Source organism: Sciurus vulgaris (genome assembly GCF_902686455.1).
Source record: "Sciurus vulgaris genome assembly, chromosome: 11".
NCBI lineage: Eukaryota > Metazoa > Chordata > Mammalia > Rodentia > Sciuridae > Sciurus > Sciurus vulgaris.
In genome coordinates this window covers 3,800,823-3,825,910 of record NC_136472.1, presented here as the reverse complement: position 1 = coordinate 3,825,910, position 25,088 = coordinate 3,800,823, and the positions used below count along the sequence as shown (strand labels likewise).

The window sequence follows — 25,088 nt, the reverse complement described above, 5'->3', positions numbered from 1 at the left end:
TGCCCGGAACCCTGGGGCCAGCTGCAGGCCCCTCCACCAGCAAGCACTTCAGCCCCTGGAGCTCCCTGCTCGCCTCCCGGCTTCCTGCTACAGATGCAGGCAGGAGCCCACAGAAATCAGACCACAGAGAGGTTCCAGGAAGTTTATTGCCAGGGGTGGTGGTCACCAGGCTTTGTCCCTTTTCTGTGACATGGGCTTCCTCCAGAGGACCAGGAAGAGGAAGAAGTTTACAGCAAACTGCACCTGGCCAAAGACAGGGACTCCGAAGCTGCGGTACAGGAGGCCGCCCAGGGTGGGCCCCAGGGTGCGGGTCAGCGGCTGCACAGAGGCACAGAGGCCCAGCATGGTCCCTGGGGAAAGCCGGGATGGCAGTCAGGCCCTGGGCAGCCCCTGGACAGACAGGCCACTGCCTGGACACGGCCTCTTCCTGTCCCCCAGACACCTACCCCACCCCCCGCCAGGCTCTGCACAGCGCAGGAGGCCTGGGATACCCCAAATCACCAGCCCCATGCCCCACCCGTCACCCCACCTGCTCCTCACCTCCAGGGCACCACCCTCCTGTCACACACAGGGCCCTACGGACCACCCTGCCAGGAGGGGCCTCATGGGTGCTCCCCCAGAGGCGGGGCTGAGTGTGCTCTAGAAAGTTCCCAAGTGCGGGAGGAGCCTGGGAACGGGGCCACAGGTCAGGATGCAGGCTCCACCCTCCCGGCCTGCAAGGGAGGTGGCCTCCGCACCTGGGGCCCCAGCCTCCGCCCGGGACATCCGGGAGCTGACTCTCACTGCTCCTTCCCAGGCCCGCCAGGACTGGGACCAAGGCCCAAGCGGTCAGGCTGGGCCCGCGGGGACTGGAGCAGGCTGGGTAGTCTGGCTGGGGAGGGTCTTTTAAGACCCTGGGACTCTGGGCCAGGGTTCTGGGGGGCACAACACCCCAGTGCCACCCCCACAGCCCCGCCTGACCATCAGTCCCTTCTCCTGCCCCAGACGCCCTGTGGACACCCCCGTGGGTGGGGAGGGACTTCAGGGAGTGGCAGGACACAGGGACAACCAGCCCCTTCCCAGCTCACCCTGCTGCCAGGGCCCTCACCCAAGCAGCCAGCTCTTTCACCTGTCACCAAGTCTCCACGCCCTCTGGGCAGCTGTCCCTGAGTGGACCTGCCTAGGCGTGGCTGCGGTCCACCCCACGACAGCACTAACCCCGGCCGAAGCTCCCCTCCATGCCCGCTGGGAACCAGCTCCCGGGGGCGCTGCGTCCGCCCCCCACTGCCCAGAGGGTCCCTGGTCTGGGCTTCTGAAGCCGGGCCGTGGAGCGCCCCTGGGACCGGGCCTGGGGCCCCGCCCTCGCTCGGGGCCTGGCGTGGGGAAATGTATGAGTGGCTTCTCCGCTGCCCACAACGCCCACAGACACCAGGCAATTACCGCCGCCTCTGCAGCTCAGGTTCCCAGGCTGCTGCTGGGCCTGGTTCTGCTCCTCCCGAGCTAAGGGTGGTGCTGCAGCATGACGTGGCCCTGGTGGCCTGGCCTGTTCCTCCCTGCCAGAGCCTGCCCTCCTCTCTCCAGGCCTTCGTCACCTGCACCTCTGTGCCTCTCCAGTGGCACCTCCTTCTGGAAGCCCCCCTGGTCCCGCAGTTGGAGACCTGCTCTCCTAGCACCATGCAGTCACTGTCCTGGGAGGACTGGTCACGCAGCCTTGAGCAGCGGACTGCCCCTGCTGTGCCCTCTTGGGCAGGTGGGTGGATGAATGCCCGTCCAGCACTCAAGTTTTCTGGCCCCGTACGGGGGACGCCTGGAAGAAGCCCCAGCCTCCCATGGCCAGCTCACAGGCCCGCCCTGAGCCAGCTAGCCTGTGCCTGCACCACGCCAGCTCAGGGCAGCCCACAGCCTGGGACAGGGCACTTCCAGCCTGGATGGGGACCCCTCCTGGACCTCAGAAAGCAAGCTGGGTCCAGACGGGCCCAGGAGATTCCTAGATCACACTGAACCGCGGCGCGCACTGCAAGCCCGAGCCCTTGCCTGAACCCGGGATGGGGGCCAGGCCCTCCTGTCTGCTCGCTCTTGCCCCCCGTTTCTGCCCCTCTGGGAGGTTTTCCTGACTGGCTCTGCAGGGCCCTCCGAGCCCACACCTTTGCTCAGCATGCTGCTTCCTGGAATGCCAGCCATCTGTTCTCCTTTAGTGAAATCCTGCCCGCGTGTCGGTGCCGGGCAGAGCCAAGCCACCTCCCACGCCCCCAGCTTGGCCCTGGGATGGTCAGCAGGGCCTGCTGTAGGGCTGGGTGCGGGAAGAGTCTCCCCTGAGCCCTCACGCAGCACCCTCTCGGGGCACGGTTGCCTGGCCCACTGCCTCTCCCCTGGGCAGCTCGGCAGCCTCCCCGGAGCAGGGCCTGCCCCCTCCTTCCCAGCTGTCCCCAGCGTGCCACCCCATGCAGCACTCACCCGTGTCTGAGGCTGAGACGGCCTTGGTCAGCATGCTGTCGGTGACCACGTGGAGGGTGCAGAGGCTGAACACCAGGCCGGGCACCAGGAGGCAGAAGTGGAGGACAGTGGACATCAATGCCTGGCAGAGGCCATAAGCGGGGTCACACTGAGCCAGGTGGGGCCCTGACTGAGGATGCACCTGTCCCCTCCACCGTGACTGCCCCCCGAGAGCTGGCCTGGGGAAGGGGGTCAGACGGCCAGTGTGCCCTGCCCTGAGGAAGGCCCAGGGGCTCAGGCACAGACAGGGCACCAGAGTGGCCTTGCCTGGGCACAGAGGGCCAGGCGACTAGCCTGGGACCCCGTTTTGTGGGGAGCTCTCACCATGGCCAGTCCCACCACCATGAAGACCAACACACTGGCCCGGAGCAGGGCTTCCTCAGAGAAGTGGCTGCTCAGCTGCCCGATGACCAGGCCCTGGACCACCTAGGCAGGGCGAGAGGGTGGACGTGGGCATGGGGACCTCCAGGCTGCTGGGAACCATTCTCAGAAATGGCACCTCACCATCTGCAGCCCTCAGGAGCCCACTGAGCCCCAAGGTCCTCAGGAGGGCCCCAAAGTCAATGCAGAGATGGGCTCTCCTGGGTGGACAGAAAGCCTACACCAGGGCCACCAGGGTATGACAAAGCAGGGCAGGCTCAGGCTGCCCCAGCCAGGGCCAGGTGCCCCGTCCAGTCCTCTCACCTCCTTCACCTGGAGGAAAGTGTCGGCGGAGGCTAGGAGTGCAGAGGTGGCCACAGGCACGGAGCTGCAGGACAGGGGCCCAGGATCCGCAGGGCTGGGAGGCAGGCCCCGTTTGCGGAACCCACCAGGTACTCTGCCCCCTCTGCCTGGCAGGGCCCACTGCTTCCAGCCCAGCTACCAATGTCCCTCAAACAATCTACTTCTAGCCTTAGGTTTTGTTTAGGTTTTTAAAAGAGAAGATCTATGGGACAAGCGTCAGTGAGATCTCAGCACAGGAAGCTGAAATCCAGGCCTCGCCCTTCCAACCAGCACCCGACCAAACCCTGAGCGAGCCCTGAGTGCCAGTCTCCACAGCGGGGCCAGACCTTGCGGGGCATCGCCAGAGCAGGAGCCGCCAACAGGCCAGTGCTCCCTTCTCGCCCTCCGGCTGCCGGCCGACCCCCGCGCCTCTCCTGTGCTCCCCGATGGCCACCTAGCCCTGAGGCACCTCGGCTTCTGCACTTGCCCCTCCTCCACACAGTGGCCAAAGCAGAGGGTCCCTCCTCCACTCAGACCCATCCTGCGCCACTCTGAGCAAACTGGCAGACCATGTTGCCCCGCGAGTCTGGAGACGGGTCCTGCCCTCTCAGGCTGGCTCTCCGGGGCTTCGCTCTGCGGACGCCGCCACGTCCTGAGGCGCCCTCACTTCCCAGGGGCTCTGGCAGACACCCACCCTCCGCAGCCCTTCCCCACTGCACCTGCGCCCGGGGTTTCCCCAGTGCATGGGGCGCCTCCCTCCTCTTCACTGAAGTTCCCACCGGGTACCCCGGTAGCTCTGTGCCGTCCCCTCCGGGCACTCTGAATGCCTAGCGCCCTGGGAACAGCTGTGGGTCAGGGCGAGGTGGCCGGGCACATGGAGGCCTCTCTCCAAGGTCTGAAAGGGACGGAGGTGTGCAAGCTGCTCAGGATCAGGACCCATTCCCTCACCAGGGCTGTGGGGGTGCTGTGCCTTCCAACTCCTCTGGGGTGCACCTCAGGGCAGGGGAGCTGCAGGCAGGGGACCAGCTGTTGGGGCTTCAGGGCCTCTTGATGCTCGCCTACCCTGAGGGGTTCAGGGGCACCTGAAGAAGGTGGCCTCAGGCCTCTCTGCAGACAAAAAGCCCAGCCCGCAGCGCTGCCCTCTGCCCATGGACACAGCGGGGTCACTGCTGCACACCTGCTCCAGGCCTGGCTCCTTCCCCCAGCCCTGCGCCCACCCAGGCCACCATCCTCCCTCCTGATATGCTGCAGCGCTGCCTGGCCACAGCTGCCAGTGTCTGTCCCCAGGGTGGCCTGCCCTGGGCAGGCGGGAAGCTCCTTCAGAGCAAGGCTCCGGGGTGGGTTGAGGCCTTCTGCTGCTGTTCTCTCTCTATCTCTTTCTCTTCCCACCCGGGTGGCCCTTCCGGCTGCCCCCAGAGCAGGGGCCTTCCTCGCCCACAGCAGGGCCAGCCCCTCCCAAGAGAGGCTATTTTAGCACCAGGGGCTAGAACAGTCCTGGGCCTGGAGGCGGGAGCAGATGGCCGAGGTGCCAGCAATGCCACAGGCTTCTGGAGAGGCTGAGAGCCCCCTCCCACACCAGCCCCAGAATAGCTGTCAGGCAGCCGTCCCTGGTGCTGGCTGGGAGGGCATGATGGCTGGTCACCACGTGTCTCCAGCACCCAGGGTCTGGTCAGATGCCCAGGAGGTTCTGGGGAGAGCTGGGCTTGGGCAGGGTTGGCCCTGGGCCGGCAGAGCGGACGCCTGCTCCCCACCTCAAACTGCCCTAAGGGCACCTCATGACCGGAATGGCCAGAGCCTCGTGGCAGCTGTGAGGACAGCACAGCAGCCGGGCAACAGTGTCTCGGGGCTTTCCATCTCAGTCCATCACATCTGCTCAGACCCAGGGGCTGAGCACCGTGGTCAGCCTCACTTGCCCATTAGGAAACAGCAGCAGGGCAGAGGACACCCCAGCCAGAGCCTACTTCCCACCTCGCCCACGGCTGGGGAGCACAGGCCTGCAGCCCTGCAGGGCCTGGTGCAGACCCAGGCTCAGAGCAAGGCGGCAGAGCTTCCAGGGACCAGAGGAGGAAGATGTGCTCGGAGCAGGAGCAGGAGCAGGGCCCACGGCCAGTGGGCAGGGGACAGAGAGGTCTCCAGGCCCAGCACCCTGGACGCAGGCCCCCACTTACCATCTGCAGGACCCCGAAGAAGGACATGAGGTAGCCAGCCTGGGAAGGCTCCAGCTGGAAGAAGTCCATGGAGATGATGGAGAACATGACCATGAAGAGCCCTGGGTGGAGGGGGCGGTCAGGGGCACTGCGCATGTGCCCGCCCCTGCCAGGGTCCACTTCCCTTCTGTCTCCTGGGGAGGACCCCCGCCTGGCCAGGGAGGGGCCTGTGACACCAGCTGGACCCAAGACCCTTTCCTGGGATTCCACTGCTCAGCTGTAGTCTGGAAGGGCGGCCCCAGAGCTGGCCATGTGGAGCACTTGGCCCCAGGACACGGGGACTCTGGCCAGGAGCCCTCCAAGGCCCTTCACTCAGCTGCACTTGGGCTCAGGTACGGCCACTGGGTGGGATGGGGTGGGGCCTAGTGGGCTGGCAGGCTCCACCAGGCCTGGGTGGGGGCAGTGGCTTTATGCTTAGGCCACAGGCCCCTGCTCAGGAGAGGGCCCACTTCAGCTGTGACTGGCCCTGCAGCTGGTCTCAGTGATGCACAAGAACCAAGCGGCTTTCTGAGTGACAGGGTCCCTGCTGGACACATCCATAGCTGGGCAGATTGGGACCAGTGCTGCTCTAAGGTCACTGGAGTGGGCCTGGGGCTGCGTGTGGTTCACCATGTGACCGGGACACCGAGGCTCGCTCCAGACGTACAGGAAACCACAGGCACAGGGTGGCTAGCAGAGCGTGCAGTGGGGGTCTGGGCCTCGCCTGCCCCGGGTGACCCCCTTCTTGGTTCCTCCAGAAGGCAGGGCAGTGGGGGACACCTGCATGAACTCACTGCCCACTGTGTCCTTCAGGGATAGGTGAGACTCAACAAGGGTTGGCCGGGAGCATGGGGCCCGGGAAGGGAGGGGCAGCACCTTGACCTGGGCCTCTCTGGGAGGGGTGTCCGACTGACCTGAGGGGAAGCCAGAGACCACCTTGATGAGGAACACCGGCAAGACACCGGGCAGCAGCAGCAGGCGGGTGATAGCCTGCAGGTCGAACACACTGGCCTTGGGTTCCCCTGTCCAGGAAGGCACGCTGGTCAGAGGTGGGAGGTCCTGGCCTGGCCGTGAGGCCAGGGCTGCAGGACTCACTCCCCAGGCCCAGGCAGGCACGGGAGCTGGCCGCACACCCGGGCACCATGCAGCTCAGCACGTGCCCGGGTGCAGGGGCCCCTGGATCCCAGGAAGTATTCAGAAAACAGCTCGAATGCTCTCAGGTACATGGCCTAGACCTGGACAGGAGCAGGGCGACCCTCAGTCCCCAGCCCAGGTGACCCAGCTAGGGAAAGGCAGGAGGCCAGAGGGTGGTGACAGCCAGTGAGGCATGTCTGATGCCCTGGACATTTTTGAGCAGAGTCTGGACTGCCCAGCTGTGCTTGGCTGCTCCCTGCCTCTGGCGCCCACCCCAGGCCCTGCCCTGGCCTCTCTCTGGTCATTCTATCATGGCCTCCTGACCCAAGTGGTCTTTCCATCCCAGACCTGACTCTCAGTCACTAGGCAGAAACATAGGGTCCTGTCACATGCCAGGCACAGGTGAGGCCTAGGGCCACCTGGAGGGGCCCCTGGGAGGAGCTCACCTGGCCTGCACTCTGCCCCACCTCGGCGCCCCCCAGATGTGCACAGTGCGCGGGGCCAGCACCCCACACCACCCAGAGCACTCAGACCCCAGGAACCGTGCCACCCACCCGCCCTGCTCCATGTCACTCCCGGTCTTGCCCAGGTCTCTCCATGTCCCCTCCTAAGGCCTCCCTGGGTAGACGGGGCTTACCTGGTGGGGCGGCCTGGGCATCAACAGGGGCCCCTTTGGTACTGGCGGGGATGCAGGTGACACTGAGGATGGCTCCCAGGAGGTTGGCCACAAGCGCCACGATGGCTGGACAGTGAATCCTGGGGGCAATGGGTGTTGCACAGGCCTGGGTGCTGGGCATGGGCCGCACCCCTGTGCCACACTGAGCCTCAGTTGTAGAGGGCCAGGCGATTCCAGCACCCTTCCCAGCAGCCCGAGGCTGGGCACTGGGACCCCAGGGCACCTTCGTTAGTGACCGCAGAGCAGGTGAGTTCCAGCCATCCCTGGCCTTGGCCATAGCACGAAGGCCTAGCAGCCTCTGAGGGCGGGAGGGTGGAGGGAGCTAGGATGCCAGCCCAGCGGGCCAGCAGAGTGGGGCAGCAGGACAGGCCCCAGAGGACGGGCCAGGGGCATGTGTGTCCCTGGAGAGCCCTTCAGAGACCTGGGGCCTGGCACTATGGCACAGGGCGTGGCACTGCCCTCGCCGCGGAGAACGAGCGCACACTTGGAGGTCCCTTGGGGGACGCTTCCCCTCCCCGCTGCCTAGAGCTGGGGCACACCAGGCCTGGCACGGCCTGGCCTGGCCACCCAGAGCCCCAGGGGCCCTGATGCGATCCACGGGCCACCTTCTAAGGAGGCGCTCCTCTCTATGGGGCACCACGCTGCCATGACCCTCCAGAAGCGGGTCTCGTCGCCTGTGTCTGAGGCCAAAGGCACTGACCCCTGACCTCACCACTTCCTCCCAGGCCCAGGCACACTGCCTCCTCAGAAGCGGGGACTTCTCGCTGAACCAGCTGTGGCCTCCGGGCTGGGACAGCCTCTCCCTGCAGTGCAGCAAATTCCTATCCATCCTGCAAGGGCCTTCTCCGGGGGCCCTGGCCTCAGAACTTGCCTTACCAGATGGTCAGAGTCTGGCCCGTGTGCCGAGGGACAGCAGGCATTCACGTGGGCAAGGTCCTACCCCAGACCTCACCAGCACCCCCAAATCTGCCCTGGTCAAGGCCTCAGGGTGCAGACCCGAGTAGGGGTTGCCCTAAACAAGGGCACATGAGCTGTGGTGTTTCTCCTAGGTCAGACTGGCCGTGCACGTGCACACGCAAGCACACCTCTGTGGGCACTCGGGCAGCAACCCAGGGCGCAGGGAAGGACCCAGGGCTGCCACCAAGGCCACAGAACAGAGTCCAGGCCTCTGCCAGTCCTTGTGTCTTGTCTGGGATGGTTAGCTCACACGGTCCCCAGGGGCTGGCGTTCGTCCCACCTGCCCCCACCCCATCTAGATGGCCCCATGCCCCCTGTCCAGGATGCTGGTGTCTGGGCTTTGGCTGCCAGTTTCCACACAAACGGGCCCCTTCATCAACCAGCAGGCAGGGCGGTCAGAGGGCAGTGGACCCCAGAGCTAGGCCTCTTCAGCCCCAGGGACTGGCAGGAAGTGATGTGTGAGCAGGGAGGGCCACCCCACCCAGGGACTGCCCAGAGGGAAGAGCCTTCTTCTGGACTCTGAGGGATGGACGTCACTGCTCGGGCCTGGCCAGGCTGGGACAAAACCTGCTTTCTTTGCCAGATGCCCCGGAAGTATGCAGAGCAGAGGCGGCCTCTCAGATGGCTATTTTGAGAGGCTGATGACAAGTGAGGGTGGGTGGCAGGGGGCCAAATCCCTACTACTCCTGTCTTGGTGTCCCTTGAGTGATGGCCAGCAAGCCAACGGCCAGTGCTTCCTTGGGGATAGAGGACCTGGGGCTGGGGCACCTGAGAGCAGTTGGGGAAGCTGAGGGGGGCCATTCTTTCCCCAGTCAGAGCTCCCTCTGACCTCCCCACAAAATACCCAAAGGGAAACTGGAAGAGAAAGGAAACTTCCAGGCCAGCTCACCCTGAGCCTGCGGTGTGCTGCCTGTCCACCAGGAGCACCCTCCTGCTCTGCGCCTCAGCAGACAGCATGGCACTGCCCCAGGGGCCTGGGGGCCAGTGCACCCCAGCATATGGCCCTCCGCCTGGATCCACCCAGGTGCAGGACAGCCGGGAGCCGGGAGGGATCTGGGCCGTGTCTGGCTTTCGCTGGCTGGTCCACCCTGCTTTATTTTTCTGGTGCTGGGGACGGAGCCCAGGGCCGTCCCTTGTTGGCAACTGCTCTCACATGAAGCTACACCCCAGCCCTCTCGACTCTTCATTCTGAGACGGTCTCCTCGAGTTGCCGAGGCTGAGCTTGAACTTGAAGTTCCCTGCCTCAGTCCCTTAGGCTGCGGGGTCGCGGGCACAACGGCCACACTCAGCCCGTCTGCACTTTCTGAGCTGAGCTAAGGCCATGTGGGCAGGGAGTTCGGGTTGTCTGTCTAAACCCCTCTTCTGGGTGAGCACAGGAACAGGGGCTGACGGACAGATACCATCGGAAGGAAGAGCAGTGGGCAGGCCTCGGCCATCGGGCTGCCCTGTCCTTCCCTGGCTACCTTGCTCGGTGACTTCATTTCCTCAGGGGCAAACAAGGGCTGGACTCGCAGCCTGTCTTCCTCTTGGGACGCCCTGGCTGTCCTGGGACCCATTCCATCCCCCACTCTGCCTGCCAGCCACCCGAGAGGCCTCTGGCACCCGCGGCCACACCTCAGGCAAACGGCAGCCGCCGTGACCCAGCCTTTCATCCTCACCGCCAGGGTCAGGGCTTGCCAGCCTCGTAGGGCGGATGGCAGCCTGGTCCTGCCTCCCCCATTCAGGCTCTGCCCCTTCCGTCCCTCTGCCCGACCCTGGGTGCCTGCCTGTGAGGGAAGATAGCGGCTCGCCAAGCTGGTGCCCCTGCCAGCTGGCTCCGAAGGATCCCCACTGCCGGACGCGGCTCTGGGTCCTGCTGTACATGGCTCCTGTCCCAGCTGGGGCCGGGGTACTCAAATCCACACGGATCTGGCTTGGAAGCAGCAGGGACAGGGGACTCCAGAGAGCCACTAGGGCCCAGAGAGAAGTCACCTTCCCCTCTGGTGTGTGGTTAGAACCAGGCCGGTACCTATGGATCCTGCAGGACCGCTCCTGACCCCCACTCTGGCCTCCAACCAAACCACCAGAGCCTCCTTGCCCAGGGCCTCCACCTGGACACTTCTGCCCATCCCTCCTGCCCCTGCGCCTCCTCCTCTCAGTGGACCATGGAGCTAGTCCCTCTCGGCCTAAGGCCCTCATTCCCTCGCCCGCACTGAAGGGCCCGAGATAACACCTGGCCACTCCCAAGGGCTCAGGGGCCAGCTCAGGTGTGTGGAAACGTGTGCTGAGTCACCCGGAGGCCTCCGTGGGTATAGTTCAAGGCCGGAGTCACACCAGCCACTCGGTTCTCACCTCCAGAGTTCATGGCTGGCCCCTCCCCAGCCCAGCCCTCAGGTCCGGCTAGCCCACTGGTGTCTGTTCAACCTCGACTGCTTCCAGGTGGACAGAGCCTTCTGGGGCTGAGGTGGGAGTCCTAGGCTGTGACTTGCCATGTGGCCCTCACTGAGAGTCAAGGGTGGGTGTGCGCCAGCCCTGACTTGGGGATCAGGGAAGTCCCTCACCTGGGCCACCTGCCCCAGCTTGGCTGTAACCCATGGCTCCGTTCTGCTCTGCTCCAGCGGGTCCCAGCCCCACGCACCTGCCACTGGAGCACAGGGTGGGCGCACAGGTGCTGCCATGACCTGCCGGAGCCGCACCTTCAGCCAGGGGCAGCCTGGACTCGGCTGTGGGTCACAGCTTGCCAATGCCATTTCAGGTAGCTGCTTCCCAGGTCAGCAGCTGGAACTGACTTCACAGCCAGGCCTCTTCCTGCCCCTCAGCACTGAACTTGAACTTCTGATAGTGTCTCAAACCCAACATGCCCAACACTGGACTCCTGGTCGCCCCGCTCAATCTACTTCCGGTTGCTCAGGCCAAACCCGGGTCTTCCCAGACGGCCCACGTACATCCTCAGCAAGTCCTGTTGGCTCTGCCTTGGGCTGGGCCCAGGGTCTAACCCAGCTCAGGCTGCGCTGACCCTTTCCTGGCTCACCCGCCTCCCAGCCTGCAGCCTCGACTGCCTACGCCTGCCCTGGGGTCCACTCCACATCAACGGGGGCGCTCCCACCAGCCTCGCAGGGTCCCTCTGCCCTGTGCCGGCACTGGTGGCACCCGGGACGTTCAGACAAAGGCAGAGTCCTTGCTCCCCTCCCCTGCCCTCTGGCCTGTGCCCCTGCCCTGCCTGGCTCCAGCCTCCAGGCCCCTTGCTGCTTCCGCCCACAGGGCTGCATCTGTCGGCCCCGCCCCATCCCTCATGTGCTGCCTCCATGCGGGTGGCTGGCTACCTGTGCATCTGGGCAGGCCCAGAGGCAGACACACAGCAGGCTCCAGGAACCTGTGCTGGGTCCTAGAGGCCTTGAGGGCTTGGGCTCTCTCAACCCTCCCGGGTGTGAGGTGGGGGCTCAAGGCCACAAGCCACAGCCAGCTCCAGCTCCTGGTGTGCGCGTTCTGGGTTCTGTTCCCTACCTGAGCACCCGCCTCCCAACCCTGAGCTCAAGGCTGGGCCCAAACCAGTTATACCAGTGCTGCTCCCCCAGGCCTCAGGCCAAGGCCACTTCCTCCTCCCAGCCCTGTCTGGGCAACTGGCATGGGCATGCCCGGGGCCCTTCAGGGGCATAAGGCCCCCTGGCGGGCAGAGAGGACACAGCCTGGGAGACCCCACATCATGCCTTGGTTCCATCAGAGGAAGGGGAGACAGGCTGAGGTGTGGCTGTCACTGACCCAGGGCAGGCTTTGGGTCAAGGGCAGGCTGAAGGAGGAGGGAGACAGCGCCCAGGTCCTGGAGCCCACCTCCCTGGTCTCCACATGGGGACGGAAGGGGGTAATACCACTTTGAAGGACAAGGCCACCCACAGCTGTGTGGATCCAGGTGATCGGCTTGGCTCAGGGGATGGTTGGTCAGATCCCTTAGGGAAGGAAAAGGGCAGGGCCGATAGCTGAGTCGTCCCCTCCCCCTACTCTGGACAGCCAGCTGCAGGGCTCTGGCCTCGAGGGCCCATGCAGCACCCTGAGTCTCTGGTGCGGGGACAACTGGGGATCCCCAGGTGCACTCTGCACAGTCCCCAGTCCTGAGTCCTGGACTGCCCCCTCCCAGGCCTGTTTCCCCATCCACCAAAGGAAGTATGGAGGTCGACCTAGTCACAGGTAAGTGTCCAGGTTATAAATGGCCTCAGATCTTGGGATAAAAGGCAGCAGGGAAGCTGATGGAATGTTCTAGAAGTGGGGACAAGGGTGGTGGTCATCTTGGGGGTGCTGCTGAGGCAGGGAAGTGAGTCGTGTCTTCCAGGTCAGTGGTTGGGATGCAAAAAGGACAGGTGAAGACAAAGGGGACGGATGTGGGCCAGGCGGTGGAGGAACAGACGTCCACATACCTTCAGCCCCTGTGATACCTCACACGTGGGGACCCCCTGCAGCAGCCCCCAGCCAGTGAGGGCTGATGGGCCTGCTTCACAGGTGAGAAAAGCCGTGGAGGTAAGGGAGGCATCCCTGCACATGGGCCCCAAGGTGGCGGGCCTATCTGGGCCGTGTCCCTGAGTGGGTGGCATCTGGAGGGCCCGCCTCCCAGCACTGACATCTGCTTGTGTCCCCCGCACCCTCTCCATGCCCCCTCCTCACTGGCTGCCTTGAGAAACAGGCTCAGAGGCAGCGGTGCCTGGCTCCTGTCCACCCCCGGCCTTCCCCATGGCCTGGCTCCACACCTCCAGTTCTTCCTGCTGCCCTGCCAGGGCTGCCCTGCCCGTACACCCTGACCCCATGCCCCAGGCAGCCCCCTGGCAAGTGCTACTCAGCCCCGGGCTTGACCAGTCTTCCCCACTCCCCTTCCTTCTCCGTGGGCTCCTTCCCTGGGGTGCCTCCACTCTGAGCAGAATCCACCCAGGCAGCCTCAGCCCCTTCTAGAAATCAGGCTTTGGGGCCCTCATTGGTGCAGCTCTGGCCACAACTGGGCCAGCCATTGGCAGCCATTGGTGCCCTCCAAGCACCACCTGGCCCTCTGTGGTCTTCTCATCCGACATGCCCAGTGCAGGGGTAGGGCCCAGCGTCCTCATGCTGGCAGACATGGCCCCAACTCTTCCCCAGCTGCACAGTCCCTCAACTGGCTGCCTGGGCCAGAGCTTCCTGAGGCCCAGGGGTCCCTGCTAAAACAAGACCCAGACCCACAGGGCCTTGGGCTGCCCAAGGTGAGCTGGAGTTAGGGCCTAGCCTTGGCAGCATATTTGCACCTGCCTCCCACCCATCACCAAACCAGGCCAAAATCTGCCCTCTCCCTGTGGCCAACCCAGGCAGCTACCCCTCTCCCCACCAGGTGGAGCAGGAGCCCCTCCATTCCTCCCCTGTCTCCCCATCAGGGCTCTCTACCGCTCAGCTGTGTTGCCCGGCTCCTGCCCTCCTGGGACCTCTGGGCCCGGGGCTCCTCACCTCCCCACACCCAGCACCTTTGCACCTGCTGCTTCCCTGCACCTGCTCAGGTCTCCACTCAAAGGTCACCGCCAGGGAGAGTCTCTGGCGACCACCCAGCTGTGTGGCTGCTCTTTGTAGAGCTGGGGATGAAGCCAGGGCCCCAGGCACGAGGGCAAGGGCTCAACCACGGGGCCCTGCTCATGCTTTATTCCTTTCTTCTTCTTCTTCTTTTTTTTGTGTGTGTTCGTTTTTGTTTTTTGTAGTGCTGGGGATTGAACCCAGGGCTTTGTATTCACAAGGCAAACACCGACTGAGCTACATCCCCAGCGCTGGGTTTATTCCTTTCTATACCACAGGGGACAGCCTGACCTTCTAGCAGCAGGTTGGACTTGAGGGACTTGGCCTGTCTTGCTCCCCACTGAGTCCTACAACCTAGAATCACAGGGGCACTTGCCAGTGTTTAATAAACATCAGAGAGTGAACAGACTCAGGCTCTGATGGAGCGTGGGGAGGACTCCCAGGAACTGAACAAGCCATGGGCCTGTCCTCGGAGCCCTTCCTGCAAAGCGAGGTGCCAGTCATTACCCAAACCCTGGGGCTGCGTCATCACCTAGCTGCCTCCACCATTGCCAGGACTCGCCTGGGAGCATTCCGGAGCCCTGGGCAGTGCCTGGCCTGGGAAACCAGGGATCCCAGAAGCCCAGAGACTGGCATTGCTCATCCAAGATTGGAAAAACTGGAGGTGTCACAGGGCCTGCCTCACCTGTGCGAGTGGCAGCCCCAAGCACCAGGACAGCTCCCTCCCAGGAGAGCCTCCGGGGGGCTCCCTCAGGCCTGTGGAGGTGGGTGGACCACCTGCTGGCCTAGAGGTTCCTCTGGCCAGGGAGCAGGTAGAAGCCTCCACTCCCTGCTGGGTGGAGTCCCTGACCCCAGCACTACACTGGATCCAAACCAGAGGCTTGACCAGGCTGGGAACTGGCTTGAGGGCCACAGGAATTTGGGGGGAGGGGGACTGGGTGGGGCTGCACAGGGAGCTGGTCCCCTCCAGGTGTGCTGCACAAGGTCAAGCTCTCATCCCAAGAGGCACAGCAAGGGCTGTGGGTGCTGATGACCCGTCCACAGCACTGCAGGGGGACAGGCAGGCCTGGCAGGAACTCATGCTACAGATGTCAAGCCCCGCGCTCCGGGCGCTGAGCAGACTTGAGCGTGCAGGACAAGCCGGGGAGGGCCCGGTGTGCACTGCTGGGGTAGGAACAGAGGCCTTAGGATGAATCCCTAAGCTCCTCACAAGCCTGCAGAGCTGCCCTCAGGATTCAGCTCTAGAGGCGGAAAGCGAGGCGTAGGGAGGTGAGCAGCAGACCAGGGAGCCCCCTGCGCCTGAGCCTCCTTTCCCGCCACTCAGCGCGGCCCCTGCCACAGCCCCCTCCTCGGGGCAGCCACACGCAGAGCCTCCTGAGCCCGACTGGAACGGGATTTTCCCCGGCCGAAGTTTCTAAGAGCAAGACCGAGGAGGCAGAAGTGTCCAGTCCACAAGGGTCAAATGTGTCTTCCCTGCCCTCCCGTCTCGCCCTCCGGCCTGCGGAGACCTGCCCTGGCAGGGTGCGGGCCTGGAGGGAGGCTTCGGCGCGGGGCGACGGCGCCCCCTGATGGCCACGCCGCAGCGGGACGACCCAACCGCTCTGCAGGCAGGTAGGGAAACCGAGGCCCAGATGAGTGGGCGGGGCGCTGGCGCTGCAGAGCCACCGGAACCCACCGAACGGTTCCCCGCCCCTTTTGCCCGCGCCCCGTCGCTCACCCGCACTCGGTGTTCAGGGTCCCGCCGAGCAGGGAGCCCAGGATGACGCCGACACCGAAGCACAGCCCTAGGCGGCCCAGGGCTGCGGGCCGTTCAGCCGGCGCGGTCAGGTCGGTGATGACCATCTGGGCGGCTGCGGGAGGGACGGGGACTGAGCGGTGCGGCCCCCGTCGCAGGCCACCCCCCTCCGCTCCGCCGGCCCCCAGGCCGGCCCCCCCGGCCACGCTCCCACTGTCCCTCCACCCGGATCTGCGCCCAGGCCACACGCCGCGTCGCCCCGCACCCCGGTGTGCCTTCTCAAGCCACGCCCCATGCCACCCTGCTGCGGGGTCCCTACCTGGCAGCGTGTGCATGAGGGCTCCAGGCAGGCGGGAGGCGAAGAGCAGGAAGGCGCCGGGCAGGGCTGGGCTGCAGGCGGCCGCCAGGAGCAGGTAGAGCGCCGAGCCCGCCACGAAGGACAGCGAGAGCGCTGCGCGCGCCCCGCGCTGGTCTGCGAACCTGCGGCAGGGCGGGTCAGAGACTGGCGCCGTCGCGTCCCCACGTCCCCGCTGGGGAAGTCTTGGGCCGCAGCTTAGGGCCCGGCACCTGGGGGCTGCCGGGCCTCCTCCTGGGAAGGCCTGCGACCTCTGGGGCCTGTTTCCCCATCGTCCCAGTGGGGTGCGTGTTGGCCAAGGGGACACTGTGACCCCCTCATGAAGGTAAATGTGGGAGGTAGCGCTGTGCAGAGAGCAGCTGGAGTGGGGCGGGTGTCCCTTCTTTCTGCCTAAAACTGCTCTTGAAAACGGCCACTGTCCCCAAGAGGTCTGTGTGTGGGGGGGTGTCTGTTGTCCCAGCCCAGTGTTCCCGCAGCACCCTGACCCTGGGTCACATCTCTGGAGCTCCTGCCTGCTCCAGAACGGCCTTTTCAGGGAGAACGACGGTGGCACCCCCAGCTCATTGCATTGGCCATGGACAGACCTGAGGCCATCAGCAATTAAATCCTTTCTCTGGACATGAGTTGATGTCACGGGGGCGGCGGAGGGCTGGGAACCTACAGGGACCATAGCACTTCAGCACCCAAGTTTGCCTCTCTGAATAATAGTTGATGTCACTGGGTGGGTGGCTCACCCAGAGTGAGCTCAAGGGACCTGGCAGCACCCAGTTCATGGCCTCTGAGGAGTAGCCTGGGTCACTCCCCCGTCCTCTGTACCTGCCAAACACCGGCCCTCCCAGCAGCTGAAGCACCCCGAAGATCGTCTGCAGGTAGCCGAAGGCCACGGAATCCATGCCCAGCCTCCGGGACAGATACTGAAACACAGTTGACGGCCCATGGGTAGGACCTGGTGCCACCAGCCCTTGGATGGGCAGGGGGTGAAGGACACTGTGGAGCAGGTGGGAGGGAGCAGAGGGCAGGGCTCTGACTGGGCAGGTGGCCCAGGGGTCCTTCTCTGCAGGATCCTGCCCCTCCTCCCACAGGTGGGCCATCCTGTAGTGGCCCTAAGGATGCCATGCCCAGTGAGAGCGCTGCTGGCCTGCTTCCCCTCTGCCAGACACACTTCAGGTGGGGCACAGACAGGCACCTGCTGTCCACTTACTCGGGGCTCTGTGGAGGAGACTGTCACATTGTCCTGCCAAGAGAGTGTCCCAGAGCATGATGACACACAGGAGGTGGCCTGTTGCCCGTCAGGCACAGTGTGCTCTGTGAGGCTTCCAGTCCTCAGCCCTTCTTGGAGGATGCGCTTGGGGGAGGAACAGGGCGCAGCCGTGTCCCTCCAGAAAACCCAAGGAGTCCCTGGGACCCTGGAGCCCCATCCTGTCCTGCCCTAATTCTCTGCCTTTAATACCCCTTGCTGAGTTCAGCCCCTTTCTCCAGAACCGTGACCGAACTCATGTTGGAGCCCTAACCCCCAGCACTTCAGAATGGGACCTTATTTGGAAGTAGGGTCTTCATGGAGGCAACCGAGTTCAAGTGAGGACATGAGGGTGGGCCCTAGTTCAGTGTGACTGCTGCCCTTGTTAGCAGGGTCTTGGGGACACAGACATACACAGGGATGATCACACGAACAGACGTGCAGATGGAGTCAGGACCCCACCCCAGCCCTTCCGAGGGCACTGGCTTTGCTGACACCCAGAGACTGCTTCGGGGACCCTGAAACCGCCGGTTCTGGCCCCTTGGGATGGCAGTCCTGGTCACTGATTCCCCTCTTCTCCTGCCCCAAACACTGGGCATCCCCATCCTTCCCAGCCCTGCTCCTCCCAGGCCAGCGTGAGTGCCCACACTCCTGACCAAGGGGCCTGGACGGCCGCCTACCTGGCATCTCTAGGTTGACCGGACAGCCACCCCAGACCCTTCCACCTGCTCCTCCTCCAACCCTGCCTGCTGCCTGCCCTCACCTACTGGAGGCCCCTCTGGCCTCCCCAGGCCTCTCCTTGACCTTCGAGCCTCCTTTTCTCCAGGGGGAGTCCCTCTGGGCCACGTCCTCTGTCCTGCACTGCCAGTGTGCGCCTCTCCTGGGCCCTCACCTGTCTGGATCACCTTGTACAGCATGCACAGCTGGCTGCTCTCGCAGTGCCCCTTCTCCTGAGGGCTCAGTCCATCCCTGACTCCCCTTCTCTCACACCTGCATCCAGGCCACCAGCGGGAGATCCAGATCCAGATTCCCTTGGCCACCACCATCCCTGAGTCCTCATGGCACCTCCTGGACAAGACCATTTCTGGCCTTGCCTTCTGTCCACTCACTCGTCTCCAGATGTAGGAATCTCACCCCTGCCCCAGGGCCTTTGCGCTGGCTGTGCCTCACCTGCTTCTTTCAAGCTTTAGCATCAATGCTGTCTTCTCCGTGAAGTCTTCTTGCCCTTAAACTGCCACTTGACCTCGGGTTCTGTCCTTCCATTATTTTACTACTCGTTTCCCCAGTACACCATTGAACTTTTACGTTTGCTGTGATGCACACGCGAGGATGTGCACTTTAGTCCTTGCTCTGCCGTCCCAGGTCTGCTCCCGTGAGTGCTCGACACACCTGCTGGATCAGCTGTGGCCCTGTCTGTGGGAGCCACCGTAGGCTGCAGGTGCCACGCTATGGGCTGTTCTGAGCGCTCTGAGCCTTGCTCCTCTGCTGCTGGGTGGGGGCTCGGGGCTGGAACCCAGGTCACCTGCAGGGTGGGAGCTAGGCGCGGGGGGTCCTGGGGCTGGGAGTGCCCACCATGCCAGCAATGGTGGCAAAGGCCAGTCAGTGCGCTCCCACCCGGACTCCCAGGCCTGGAGCGAAGACAGGAGCGCCCTGGGCCCGCTGGCCTCCCAGGGTAGGGGCTCCGGGGTGCCTTGACTTGGCCTGGCCTTTTGGTGATGTGTAACTTTGTTCCAAAGTGCCCCTGAGCCTCTTTGGGGACGACAAGTGGGGAACTGGCCTCAGTCATGATCAGTGTGGGCCCCAGCACCTCAGTTCTGCCCAGCCTGGGGTCCAGCAGCACACTGAGTAGCCCCTAACCTGAGCCCAGCACTGAGCAAACGGGTCCCTTGCTTTAGGAAGCCTGGGCTGCGAGTCTCCATGGGAACGTTTCTCTGTGTTTTGGTACCAGGGATTGAACCCAGGGGCATTTTACCACTGGGCTACACACTGCACCCCGTTTTACATACATACATATATATATATATATATATATATTTTTTTTTTTTTTTTTTGGTGGTGCTGGGGATTAGAACCCAGGGCCTTATTCATGCAAGGCAAATACTCTACCAACTAAGCTATATCCCCAGCCCCAATTTTTTTTTTTTCTTACAGTACTGGGGATCAAACCCAGGGCCTTGTGCTTTCAAGGCAAGCATTCTACCAACTGAGCTATATCCCCAGCCCCCGTTTTACTTATATTTTGGGACAGGACCTAGCTAAGTTGCTGAGGCTGGCCTTGAACTTGCAATCCTCCTGCCTCATCCTCCTGAGTAGCTGGGATCACAGGCTTGCAGCACTGTGCCCAGCTTTATCTGCTTTTAAGAACTTCAGTTTATAGCATCTAGAGAACCCAATCCCCATTCAAAGAGAAACTGCTGCTCGCAAAGACAGAAAAGAGCCTGGGGCCTCTGGGTTCTTCCAAACTCCCCTGGGTGCTGTTACCCACGGAAGATGAGACACCGCGGGCCACCTCCACAGAGGTTTGTTGAATGAATAAACAAGGGTAAAAGGCGAGAATGAACAGAAGTGGGGGCACTTGGCAGCCAGTAACGACTGCTTATCCACCTGCCAGGAGCCAGGCCGAGTTGAGGAAACAGCCCTGGCAGTCCCTGCCCTCACATACTGGTGGGGGAGAGGAAAACAAACAGCACAAATGTCCACTAAGTGGACAGGAAACAGGAAGCATGGAGCAGGACAAGAGGCTGCTGGGAACTAAGGTGCAGGCGGGGGTGGGGAAGGCCTCTCAGGAGGCGACCTACTGGCTTGTGTACGGCCAGCATGTGAGCTGAGCAGGTGTCAGGCAGGGGATGGACAGAGCAAAGGCCCCAGGGGGCTGGCAGGAGGCACAGGACTGGGACAGTCACGTGGAGGGGTGCTGCTGTCAGAAGGACGTGGGGTGGCTCCGAGGCTCTGTCCAGGGCTGCTGGGGCAGCCAGGCAGCACGGTGTGTGCTGATGAGGGGTCACCAGAACAGTCCCCGGCCCCTCCTTACTTTATTCAGCTCACGTGTGGCATGGGGTCCCCAGTGGGAAGGGTCTGGCAGCATCAAGACACTGCCTTTGCTCCCTGCTGGACAGTGGGAGGGGCAGTGAGGGGCCTGCTGGGGGCATTACTCACTGGCAGGATGGAGAACTGCATGAAGAGGCAGGTAAGCTCCAGAGCAGCCAGCACGTAGGTGAGCAGAATGACCCAGGGTCGACCCAGAGTGTCCATCTTGCTGAGGGACCGGCCCTGGCCTTTGGGGGCCGCGGCTCCCTGCATCCTGGGCAGGCACTGTAGGAGGCCAGGGAGAGATTTAACAGGAGGCTGGCAGAGCCTTGGGAGTGGTCAAGGGGCAAAAGTCCGGTTGCTCTGGGCGCCGGTGCTGAGTCACCAGGCCAGAGGCGGGCAGAACAGCCCACGGGAGAGGACGGCTCTGCACACTGCAGACCCCCACCCTGGGCTCTCCAGCTACCTGACCTTGAAGAACCAGTCAGATTTCCCTCCCCTAAACTTCTGAAAACTCCTGGTCTCCAGCAGGCAGCCTCCACCGGAGGGAAGTCAAGGACAACCCCAACCCTGATGCTGGGTCAGGCCCGGTGCTTTTAAAGGGAAATCGAGGCCCAGAGTGCTTTCTGTGGCATGGGGCTGAGTCCTGGGCCAGGGGCCTCCTCAGGCCCACAGTGCCCTTCCTTCCCAGGGGCTCCAGCCAGAGCCCCAGGGCCTTCTGGAATGGTGCAGGGGACAGGCTCAGCCTTCCAGGCCCCCGTCGAGCAGCTTTGCCTCGCCTCCTACAGCAGGTACTATAGCTCTCCCTGCCCCACAACCGGCGGGAACCGGATTTTGCAGCCCACTGAGGCCTTTCCAAGGTTTGCCGACCTCTTCCTGACTACAGTTGGGCCTGAGCAGCCTCCATCTTCAGACAGCCCAGGCCGGGGCGGAAGCGCAGAAGGCCAGGGGTTGCGCCGGCCGCTCTGCCCATTCCGGGTGCGCGGGGCTGCTGGAGCCCGCCACCCGCACGCACGTGAGGGCACATCGGGGTCAGAGGCTCGACCTGGCGCGGGTTCGGTGCTCAGAGCCCGCCCTTGCCGGACTGAGCTCGAGTACCTGCCTCCGCCGGGTGAGCTTGGGCGCGGCCTGAGGCATGAGCCCGCGCTTCCGGGGTGAGCCTCGGCCCGCCCTTTCGGGGCGACCCCGGATGAGCCCTTCCCGCCCCCCGCCAGGCCAGCCCACCTCCGCGCCCCGCCCACCCGCGCCAGCCCCGCCCCGCCCCGCCCAACCTGAGCCCGGGAGAGCCGGCTCCGCGGCCTCTGCGCGCTCATTGGCCCAGCCTGACACGCTCCTGGAGGCCCCGCCCACCGCCCCGCCCCGGCGGTCGGGTTCCGGGCTCCCGCGCGGTTTTTCTCCTGACTGGTGTCCAGCAGCTGTGCGTGCGTGTGTGCGTGTGCATGTGTGTGTGTTCCCCCGACCCGTCTCGGTTTTAGCGATGGAACCCAGGGCCTCGCCCATACTATTCCTCGCCCGGGGAATTCAGATGGCCCTGTCAACGGGCCTCAGGTTATATGGTTCTGTCCCTAACTGCCAGTTCTGTGACCAGCTCTCACTGGACACCCTGGAGAGGATCCCCTAAATCCACCCCACCCTGACGTGGGCTCCTCTGTCCTCTACAACTTTCTACTTGAGCTAAGGGGAAAGCATGCCGAGGGGACACTGGTACTGACATTGGGCTCAAGGCCTGGCCTTTGCCAGGGTTGCAGGGCAGGAGGGTGGGGCCAGTGTCCTGACTGAGCATGGTTGGAAGGAGCGCCTTGCAAAGGTCTCATTCAGTGGCTCTACCACAGCCCTATACCTCCAGTCCTTTCCTGTTTATCTTTTTTTGAGACAGGGTCTCACAAAGTTGCCTGTGGTCCTTCTGCCTCAGCATCTCCAGTCCCTGTGAGTATGGGCTGGTAAATGCTCAGTGGCTTGTGGCTTCAACCCTGCCCCGAGCCTTTGGTACAGGAGGTGGGATCTCTGAACCTGCAGCAGCACATGGTGTCCATTTCCAGTTGGGAAGTCGGAGTGTGGGGAGGGGAATGGGAGTGGAGGAGGGACTTGGGACCAACAGGAAGAAGGGAGGGTAGAAGCAAGGAGGGGAAAGAGGGCCTAGTCTAGTCTGCACCCCTCCTGAGCGTCTGCCCTGAGCCCCAGAGGAGGGGCAGAGGAAGGGAGCTTTCTGAACAGCTCTGGGCTCCTCCCTGCTCGCCCTGTAGACCAGGAGGCTGCTGGGAGCTACTGACATGCCATGTTTGCCCCATCACCCTGCCACTGGCTGGGGCCACTGGAGATGCATGGCACCCAGGTGAAGTAGCTTCAGGCCACTGCGCTGAGTCCCTGGGGAGTCTGCAGGAGCACACCCTGACTTCAGGCTTGTTCTGGGTGCTGCACCCCCTCAATGCTCTCTGGTTGGTGGGTCATGCTGGGTGAGCAGGTGCTCACTCAGGACACCCCCCACAGCCTACTGCCCTGGGACCCAGACAAGGGCCAGGTCACAGGCCCATGTGTCAGAATCTGTACCCCCTCTGCAGGTTTTATCCTCAGCTTGAGCAGAAAGCTGCAGAGGACAGAGGAACTTGCATCAGGGACGGGCAGACATGGAGGATCTCCTCCGGGGTGCCCAGTGAGAGCAGGCCACAGAACTGGTGATTAGGGGCAGAGCCACATAGCCTGGAGCCTGCTGGCAGGGCCATTTGAAACCCCCAGGAAGTGGGTGTTGCCTACTGCTCTGTGGACAGGTGTGTGTGCTGTGCTGAGGAAGAGTCCAGGGCAGACAGTGCAGATGGGGGAGAGTGTGGGCCTCTGAGGCAGGCCCCGGTTCCTCAGCCACGCCTGGCTTCAGGAACAGGACCTCTGGCCTCCTGGGGCCAGAGGAGGGTAGCTTCAGGCAGATCCAGGAGCCCACATAGGTGCAGCCAGATTTCCTGGAAACATGCCCAGGAAGGCTGGCCTGGGAAGCGGGGGCTGGGTTACAGGAATCTCAGGGGTCTGAGACTCAGGAGTCCTAGAGGGCTGATGGGCAGATGGCCCATCCCTCTGCATACCAACACTGGACGGGGTGAGGCACTGTCCCCAAGAGCTACCAGACTTCCCAGGACCTACCCTTCAGACCCTGCGACCTGGCTGCTTCTCACAGACCTGACCAGAGGTTGGACCAATATCAGCTCCTCCTGGGGTTCCGGGCAGAGGCAGGAGGGGCTGATGAGCGTCTGAAACTGCCCAGAGCCAAGTCCTGAGGACAAGGGTCCCCTGGAGTAGTGGGTGCCTAGAAGGGGCTGGCTACTCACCACTCTTCCCCCTGTGCCAAGCAGGACCTGGGGTGGCAGGGATCTGGTTGGGCACACTCCTTTGTTTTTGTCATGAAGGGCTCAGTAGGGGTGGGGAAGCTTCCTGGTTGCCAGGGAGTGTGGGAAAATTGCCCTTTGGGCTGGAAGCGGAAAGAGAAGCACTCAGAACCCTGGCCCCTTGGACTTCCTCCTCCAGAGGAAGCGATTCTGGTTGTGGCCAGTGGGACCAGCCATGTACCTGGCCACTCAACAAACACTTCCCCAGAGGCACCTGGGGAAGTTCTGCCCAGGAGACTGACGGAGTCTGAGTGCCAGCTGGGCTGCATTGATCTGGGGTGGGTGAGGAGCAAGGGCTTCTCAGTGGAGGCCATGCTCCTCAGGGTCCTTTAGAGGAGCAGAGATCTGGCGTGTGCAGGAGCAATCTTGCAGGCAGAGGGACAGTGTGACAAAGGCTTCCTGCTTGTGTCCTGAGGAAGCCGAGAATACCTGATAGGCCTGCAGCATCAGGTTTGCAGCGGGGTGAGCATGCAGAAACCCAGACAGGAGGCAGTGGCCACAGAAGGGCAGGGATGTTGTCAGAGGTGGCCTGGGACCCCCAAGAGCCCCCAGATAAGGTAGCCTGCACTGCTGCCTGGACCTAGTGACCATGAGCTGTGGCGCAGGGCCCTGGTCTAACCCCACGAATGCTGAGCGCTTGTGAGCCAGGTGCACCCAGCCCTGTGTAGCATGCCCTGCGGGTTGTGTGCAGGTAACACATCTGTGGTGGGCCCTGCGCACTGGGTGGAACACTTTGACTTCTGCTCCGTAGGCAATGGTTCTGACCTGCCTTGTGTTCTAGAAAGGTCCTTGGGTTGGCATGCTGATGAGCAACCCGGGGCGGAGTGGCCAGCAGGGGTTGGGGGTTCTGCCACAGAAGCGGGTTTCTACGCCCTCTGGAGGGAAGAGCCAGGCGAGTGGGTTGGGCTCTGAGAGCTGACCTAGATCTCCGCCCTGCTGCAGGAGATGGATCCGCCGAGCAGGGCACTGGGGAGAGCAGGCCTCCCAAGGAGAATCGGGGCTCAGTGTCCTGCATCGGGTGGGGGCTGTGACCAGAGAGCGTGCACAGGTGCTGTTTGGGGCCGTGGGCTGAGCCTGGATGGGATGATCCAGAGCGGACGAGGATAGAGAGGGGCGTCAGGACCAAACTGGATCCCACACTAGGTGGGGGCCCCAGGGACTAACTGGAGAGACAGAGGGAAACTCAAGAGTGGGACCCTGAAGACTGGCCATCCGGATGCAGTGGCGGTCACTGGCGACTCCAGCAGGAACCCTGGGCAGGGGCTGGAGCTGCAGGACGGCAAAGTCAGTGCTGCCCGACTGATCTGCAGTTCAGTCACCAAGGACCCGAGAAACGGGACCGCGGCTGGTGGGTAGGGAAACGAGATAGAGAAGACATTAGTTAAGAACGTTACGAGGGCTGGGGTATAGCCCAGGTGGTAGGGCGCTTGCCTCACAAGCACAAGGCCCTGGGTTCAATCCCCGGCACTGCAGAAGTGTTACGATAGTTTTAAAATGTGACCCAGCATGGGAGGGGAGAGGATGGAAAGACAACCTGAGCGGGTGGCAGCGGTGGCTTAGGGAGCACCAGACAGTTCCCTGGAGCACCCGAGTTTGTTGGGAGGGGTCCCAAGGAAGGTGCTGGGCTCCCAGTCTATGTCTCCTGTTATCCCTGAGGACCCACCTCAGTGTCACCCCTTCAGGGACTTAACAGAGTCTTGGCTGGGGTGGGACCAGAACCAGGAAGGGTCTCATGCAGGTCGC

At 63.4% G+C, this 25,088-nt stretch overlaps 1 protein-coding gene across 6 annotated transcripts; it reads right to left on the bottom strand.

The window, feature by feature from the left end:
- Positions 1-23,379, bottom strand: SLC67A1 (solute carrier family 67 member 1). Of its 6 annotated transcripts, XM_079104946.1 has the most exons (12): positions 21,073-21,158; positions 20,104-20,259; positions 16,527-16,624; positions 15,675-15,835; positions 15,338-15,470; positions 7,132-7,250; positions 6,275-6,382; positions 5,343-5,443; positions 2,797-2,898; positions 2,434-2,554; positions 2,124-2,269; positions 215-350 (listed from the first exon to the last, which is right to left on the bottom strand). In XM_079104946.1, exons 1-11 carry the CDS (start codon positions 21,109-21,111, stop codon positions 2,130-2,132), a joined length of 1,278 nt encoding a protein of 425 aa, XP_078961072.1. In that variant the 5' UTR covers positions 21,112-21,158; the 3' UTR covers positions 215-350; positions 2,124-2,129. The 6 variants fall into 6 exon arrangements, with proteins under 6 accessions (XP_078961069.1, XP_078961067.1, XP_078961070.1 ...); XM_079104945.1 differs by lacking the exon at positions 2,124-2,269 and having other exon boundaries at positions 109-350; XM_079104943.1 differs by lacking the exons at positions 2,124-2,269; positions 21,073-21,158 and adding an exon at positions 23,289-23,379 and having other exon boundaries at positions 1-350; positions 15,338-15,835.
- Between the last annotated feature and the right edge of the window lie 1,709 nt (positions 23,380-25,088).